The sequence below is a fragment of the Ambystoma mexicanum genome, chromosome 6q, assembly GCF_040938575.1.
Source record: "Ambystoma mexicanum isolate Mex_15411 chromosome 6q, UKY_AmexF1_1, whole genome shotgun sequence".
NCBI lineage: Eukaryota > Metazoa > Chordata > Amphibia > Caudata > Ambystomatidae > Ambystoma > Ambystoma mexicanum.
Window position 1 is genome coordinate 1587201551 of NC_090937.1, and position 7584 is coordinate 1587209134.

At 52.8% G+C, this 7584-nt stretch overlaps 1 protein-coding gene across 1 annotated transcript; it reads left to right on the plus strand.

Annotated features, from left to right (window-relative positions):
* The first annotated feature begins 978 nt into the window (after window positions 1-978).
* Window positions 979-5381, plus strand: LOC138515655 (homeobox protein not2-like). Its single transcript, XM_069630342.1, has 3 exons — window positions 979-1348; window positions 3393-3577; window positions 5049-5381. The coding sequence occupies exons 1-3, from the start codon at window positions 1063-1065 to the stop codon at window positions 5286-5288; spliced, it is 711 nt and encodes a 236-aa protein (XP_069486443.1). The 5' UTR covers window positions 979-1062; the 3' UTR covers window positions 5289-5381.
* The last annotated feature ends 2203 nt before the right edge of the window (window positions 5382-7584 follow it).

Consider the following 7584-nt stretch of genomic DNA (forward strand, 5'->3'; position numbering starts at 1 on the left):
GGGTTGTATTCAACGAGAGTCGTGGAAGAGGTGGGGGGACGGGGGGTCGCCACATAAACCCCGCGAGGTAGAAGCCTGATATGCATTCGAGAAGATACTGAGAAAACTTGCTCTGATGAAAAACCCTCGCCCAAAAGAGGCTTTACGGCTTCTCAGGAACAAACGTGATACCGATAAAACAAACAACGCCAATTCACACGATAAAACAATAACATTACGCTCCAGATAGCGCTGCGTTGCTGTTCCATTCAACTTTTAAGCGCTGTGGTAACACGTGTTATCATTACCTGTCCATTACCCATCCAATGCTGGATTTTGGAGTTGAATTTATGAGCGCTTAGAAACCCTCACCGTTTAAGCACTTCATTTAAAACCTGCACATCCTTATGATGAACATGTCACTTGGCATAATTGCCTCTCGCCGGATGATGGGGTCGAGGGGGGGCAGTCCTGTTGCTTTTATTTGTGTCCATTGGTTTCAGGCGTTTTTTTCATTTATTCACGCAATAATCCCAAAACCCATGTTCTGCAACTGGAGACAGTAGAAGGTGTAAGCGCGTGTAAGTGCCGGGCTCTGGTGTGACTGGGTGAATCGTGCGGCTCCATCACGGCCGAGGCTCTGCTTTTATGATTTTTGATGTTTTAACAGTTGAGGTGACTGAGGTAATTATTTTTTGTTCCTACTAGTACCAGGTCAGGGTTGGAAAGATTTTGCGTTTTACAGGGTGGAGGGCGCTCTCAGGTCCGCTTTAATGGACTTTCTTTTGTAATCAGCGCCAGAGTGGTGGGTGTTGAGTAGTTTCATGTAGGAATCTCGGCTCGCCCTCTGACGGCCAGCGGTGGAAGCACACACCCAGCGTGGCCTCGATGGGGCGATTGACACCCCAGCGGGGCGCCGGCCGCTCATTAATCGAGCCTTTCTTCTTGTGACCGGCTGCTAGTTCGCGGGCTGGGAGGGGGCCGCGGGTCCTGTATTTAAGGCCGGCCTCTGCCCTCTGGCACTTCAGACCTGTTGGAGAGCCGAGAGTCACACATCCTCTCCGGACCCTGGACACCTCAAGGATGATGTTGGTGGATCAGAACCTGCCGTCCTGGGCTCCCCCCTCCCTCTACGCCCCCCAACATCTGTCAACGTGGACCGCCCCGCAGCCCCCGGCTAAAAGCTCCCAGGCCGGGAAGTCCTTTACCATCGAGGCGCTGCTTGGAAGACCCGAGCCTCCTGCCCGGAACGCTGTGGCGCCCCCTGCTCCCTGGGGCTGGGATAGGAGCTGGCTCCCTGGAGGCCCAGTACTGCACCCCCAGCCGGTGTACCCCGTCTACTGCCCGCCCGGAGGCCTCTACACTACAGGTAAGGCCTGGCCTGCGACTCTCCCTGCCCTCACCCCACTGCCTGTACCCCTTCCTTGGCCATAGCCTCGCTGGCTCCTCCCCTTCCCAGCCCAAATCCCGTGCCCTCCCCAGGCCACTTCATTCCACTACACTGAGAATAGTTGCTATATATAGCGCTTGTTGGCACTCTGTTGCGGCTTCGTGCAGCTGTGAATAACAGTGCCTCGGTGTATATGTACCCAATGCTATGTGGTACACGCTCGGCGCCCCATATACTCCCGTATATTTGATAAACCAACTGACCCCCAGGATGGAGCTCCTGGCCGCTGCCTGTGTGTTTATTTTCCCATAGTCAGACACTTAAAGGTTTTTTGGCTAAGCCTGTTAAGCGTGAGTTTCAATGACCCGTGCAAGCCGCAGGGCTGCAGTCACAGCCCCCCCCCCCCCGCGGAGGGGGTGGGGGGGCGGAGGGGCGGTGCTCAACCGTTCGCCTGTCTCAGATGAATCGAATATTTCCGAAGCCGGCTGTGTATAGCGCTGCGAAACGCTAGCGCCGCAGAAGTTGACGTTATATAAATCCTACAGAGCTGCCCCTCCTCTGACCTGTTGCACGTTTCCCATATACTAGGATTTGTGAATCGGGTTGTTTTGAATGTGAATGTATTTAATGTGTGTGCCCCCCATTTCACCTGCGAAACACCCCTTCCTATGAAACTTCTGACAGTTTGCTCCCTGGCTGCTTTTTATTTTTTAACCCCGAGTGTTCGAGCATTGATTCTTGGCTCACCTGTGCCCGCGCCGCGGCCCGCACAGTGTGTGTGTTTGTGCAGAACTCGTGTTATGCATATGTACCCGGGTGCAGCCGATTCGGGCAGTTGTGGTTAGATAGTCCCTGGCCCAACTGCACTGGCCGCTTGTGTGCACATTTGAATCGTTCCCTCCCCCCTCCCTAGGCCGCTGTTCCCTGTGTGTTTACACTCTGACCCCGAACCCTCCCTCTGTATATGATGTAATCCGGCCCCCCCCCCTCTATTCCCCGGGCGGGCATTAATCGCCGCTTCCTCCCTGGCCTGTGCCACTGTGTACTCTCTAATCCCTGCCCTCTGTCTGAAGTATGCCCTCCCCCCTCCCTGGGTATACTTGTGCCCACGCCTCCCGGCCCTGCACCCCACCTCCTGTGTATAGTGTGTACCTTGACCTTTGTTGTGGACGCTGCCATGCCTACCCCGTTTCACTCGCAAACCCAGTAGATAGGGTTCACACCCTGCCGCTCGCATGCTCTCCGTGTCTACCCCTCTCTGCATCTTGTTCTGAGCCACGTGCGCCATCTGCCCGCCTTTACCCATGTCGTGATATATATATGTGCTTTATTTCTAATGCATCGGTGTCGTGACCCATGCTTCCCGTCTAATCGGCGCCGATAGCATTTCTTTGCCGCGTTCTCTTTTATTTGAAACTCTCTGGTGCCTCTCTGTCGTGCCATAGGCTTCCTCTTTTGCTACCTATGCGTGGCGAGCGCGGCTTCCTCCCTGACGGCCCTGTCGCGACCCATGCTTCCCCTTTGCTCAAGGCTGGTGTCTATCTGTCGCTTCCACGCAGTCTCCCCGGGGTCTGTGTCGTGACCCGTGCTTCCTTTCGGAGGCCCTTGTGTCGTGATCTAATCGGCGCAGATGTCTATCGCACTGTATGTCGCGATTCAGATGTCCACTCTTGATGAATCTGGTGAATATCCCTGTATTGTAGGACGCGACCCATGATTGCACTCATGAATGCGGATGAATGTCACTGTATTGCATGTCGCGACCCATGATTGCACTCATGAATGCGGATGAATGTCACTGTATTGCATGTCGCGACCCATGATTACACTCATGAATGCGGATGAATGTCACTGTATTGTATGTCGCGACCCATGATTGCACTCATGAATGCGGATGAATGTCCCTATACTGTATGTCGCGACCCATGATTGCACCCTTAATGAATGCGGATGATGAACGCCACTGTAATGTATGTCGCGACCCGTGCTTCCACTCTGACCGATGCCCCCTCTTCCTCCACAGAGCACCTCATGTCCCAATACTGCTTCCCGGCCCTGAAGTCCAAGGCGGGCAAGTGCAAGCGTATCCGCACCATCTTCAGCCCCGAGCAGCTGTCGCGACTGGAGCAGGAGTTCTCCCGGCAGCAGTACATGGTCGGCAGCGAGCGGTTCCTGCTGGCGTCCACCCTCCGGCTCACCGAGGCACAGGTAAGAGGCAACACACTCGCACGATCACGCATGCACACACGCAGACACACCCAGGCCCGATGCATGCACGGGTCAAAGTGACACAAACCCTGATTCATGGAACCGTGCAAAGTGTATTTGACTGACTTTGCACTGTTCAATGCATCAAGGTGGGCTTCGGCAGGGCAAAGTCACCTTTAAGCAGTGCAATGTTACTTTGAACCGAATCTGGCCCACACACACTGCTTTCTCTCTCACACACACAACACACGCCCAGCGCTAACTTACTCCCTCCTACACACACCACACTCCTCTTCTGCTTACTTTCTCTCGCGCAGGCAGGCACACCCAGCGCTAACACTGGGCCCGATTCATGGAGTATTTTGCACGGGTCAAAGTTAATTTGCACTGCTGAAAAGTGACTTTTCATGAACCATGCTAAGTGTATTTTTGTGGTGCAAAGTCCTGGCAAAGTCGGTGCATGGTCCTTTTTGCAGTCCAAAATGGACTTGCTTTGCCCGGACTTTGCACTGCAAAAATACACTTTGCACGGTTCCGGGTTTGTGCCAGCAGTGCAAGGTCACTTATCAGCAGTGCACATTCACTTTGAACTAGGCAAATATTCCATGAACCGGGCCCTATGACTCTCATGCACACACACCATCAACTTTCTCTCTCGTGCGCAGGCACTGCTAACCTTCTCACTCACAAACTGACGAGAAGAACGTCACGCCCACCCATAACTTTCTCACACGCGCAGGCACGCCCACACAGGACATTCTCCCTCACGCGCCGGTCCACCCACCCACCAACCTCTCACACTCACGCAGGCAGTCGCACCCAAGCTAACTTTCCTGCGCACATAGAAAGACACGAACACGCACGTCCGGTCTACTGCTATTCCTAGAAACAGCCTCCTCCCACGGCAACCCTGCAAGCGCACACCCATGCGCCTAAATGCACCTTCCTTGCACAGATGGAAAAAAACACCTATAGAATCCCTGCATACATTAGCGCAAATAAGCGCGCACCGTCCCATACATACGCAGGTACAAACGCGCCTCCCACGAACCCCCCAGAACACAGTCCACCTAATGGTACCGAGTCAAATGTACTCACACCTCAAGCCCAAATACACCCACACGTGTGAGCAGAAACGCGCCCACTGCCAACAATTGCGCACTAAAACGGTTCCTTCTGCATGCGGCGCTATACGAATACCAAACACATTAATTAATAATAGGCGCAGTGCGTAGATACAAACACACCCACTTCCAACGTAGCCCGCACATAATACGGTCACAACCGCAAACAAACCAGTTACGAGCTGGATCAAGCGCAAAAAAGACAGCCACACGCAGAAGTACCAACAGGCGCGCAGGAGCACACATGCGCACAACTTGAATCCCCGTAGCTGATGTGACCCTCTACTTGTCTCCCATAAGCCACCTGGTCATTAATTAACGCCGCCTTTGTGCTCTCTTTCCAACAGGTCAAGGTGTGGTTCCAGAACCGGCGCATTAAGTGGCGCAAGCAGAGCGTAGAGCAGCAGCAGGCCAAGCTGGCCAAGATGGGCCTGGCGGCCCCTCAGCGGTCCCTGGGCCTGAGGGATGACGCTTCCGACGACTCTGCCGACGAGCTGAGCCTGGCGCCCCCGCAGAGGAGCGCCCAGCACCGGCCCTACACCTCCGAGGACTCGGACGACGAGCTGGATGACGCGCGCTCTGTATAGCGCCCACAAACCGCGTGGACGCTTAGAGACTCTTACAAAACAGACTTATCACCACAGCAGCAGGCTGTACCCTGTGCCCCGCGCACTATGCACTTTATTGTTTTCATAATGATTTTTATACTTTTTGCAAAGCAAAAATATGTTGCTAGACATACTTGTTTTAAAATAAAACACAATTATATCAAAATGATATATGGTTCAGAATGGCTTCTTTTGAAAGCGTAGGCGAGAGCCTGGGGTAAAAAAAAATGTTGCGCGCCTCTGAGGGACTGAGTCACAAACCTGTTCCTCTAGGTCCTTAACAGGACTGGCCAAGGGCTGGTTGCATTCTGGGACTGGTAGTTTCCCTTTTTATCATGCGGGCAAAATTAAAAAGCCAGATCTGGCTGATAATGTTACTCGGGCTACAGTGTCTTCTATTTCCTGTAGAGGGCGCTCCTTGGCTGATGATGTTACTAGGGCTGCAGTGTTTTCTAATTCCTGTACAGGGCGCACCCTGGCTGATGATGTTACTTGGGCTGCAGTGTCTTCTATTTCCTGTAGAGGGCGCTCCTTGGCTGATGATGTTACTCGGGCTACAGTGTCTTCTATTTCCTGTAGAGGGCGCACCCTGGCTGATGATGTTACTTGGGCTGCAGTGTCTTCTAATTCCTGTAGAGGGCGCTCTGATGTCAATCTTCATTCGTGGGATGTATAAACACTCCAGTCACCGCATGTTTCCACGTTTGCAGCAAATGCTGAAAACAAAGGGCCTGATTAATGGACGTGTTTTATAATGGTCCAATCCAATAGGAACCGTTCTGTGAATCGGGGCCAAAGTGTCTTAATTCTGGGGGCCATTTTCTGTGCCAGTTGTCTAGTGAAATGTAGCCTGTCTTTGAGCGGCGGCAAGTGACTGCTCCACGCGGTTGAATCCTGGCTGGGCCGGCCCTTCTGGAGGTCAACCGACGGACTACCAATGTTGAATACATGCCCTGTTCCAATAGGTAGGCACGTATGCAGGCCTGTGTTGCTGGTTGCATTCTGGGACTTGTAGTAAGTGGAAATCACGGAGGACGCTCCCAGAGAACAAACGTGGAAACGACAGCAGCGGACAGGCACCGCATGCATGTCATAGATTTATTTATTTATTTATTTAACATTTGTAATGCGCGCCAAACCCAGAGGCATCAGGGCGCAGAGATGGTGTTGGCAGGGCATGGGAGTGTCGATATGTTTGCGCTGGGCCCTCTGCAACTGCCAAGTAATATCAGTCCAACGTGTACAATGTCTGGAGTGTACCACATGGGGGGGAGGCAGCCGGGAGGGCAACAGGGGGGCGGGTAAAGTCGAGTGGACTATGTGCGTTCTTCCAAGGCCCTGAAACAGGAGGCAGCAACATGTGGCCCCCGAGATGCCCCTGGCGAGGCAGGGGCCTGGTGGGAGTTGTAGCCCAAAATACTCTGGGAGGGCCAATTTTTGCAAGTCCCATGCCTTCAAGCCTGGGTTATTATGAGTGTAGGGAGAGGGGGCTGCTGGTGACCCAGCTTCAATGCACACTGGAATCAGTACAAGTAAAATAATCAGCATCACAAATCATGGCAGCGACAGGCCTGCCAAAATTCTTTCATGCTATCAACATGTCAAGCGCTCGGCACTGCCTGGGGATGGGTTCATCTCAGGGTCTGCAATTGATGGTTCTCCCGCTGTGTGGACTCGGACTCCCATGAGGCCCCACTATTGACCATGCTGGCTAGGGGCAGCAAGAGTCGTAGTCCAAAACATCTGGAGTACCCCAGCAGCATATTTCGGGGCATTCGTTTTAAAACAATACATTATTGCGCGTGTTCATGGTTTACAATTGGAAAATACATGCCTTATCATATCATAACCGTATACACAATCATCTATCAGGTGTAGCACCCCACCGGATGGGAATGCCGGAATGACCGGCGCCGGATTTCATTGCCGGTAGAGGCCCGATCACCGGTAATACTGCCATTTTTACCGGACCGGGGACCTCGGTAATGAGGCCCACCGCGATCTCTTCAAGAAATGCGGGAGTTGCGCTGACTGATAGGAGAGGCAAAAAGAAAACACCGGGCACTTGTGCATTGTACGTCACTTGTGATCGTTTATATTGCTTTGTATTCATAAATCGCTAAAGTGCCGTGGTTTGGGCTTTTTAGCACTAAGACAGCATCCATTAATGCATTAAAGCGCCTCACTGCGTTTTTTGGGGGGGGACTCTATATAGCCTGAAACACAGAATACTTTGCATTCCTAAACTCAAGTCGTCATAACATTAAGGGGCACG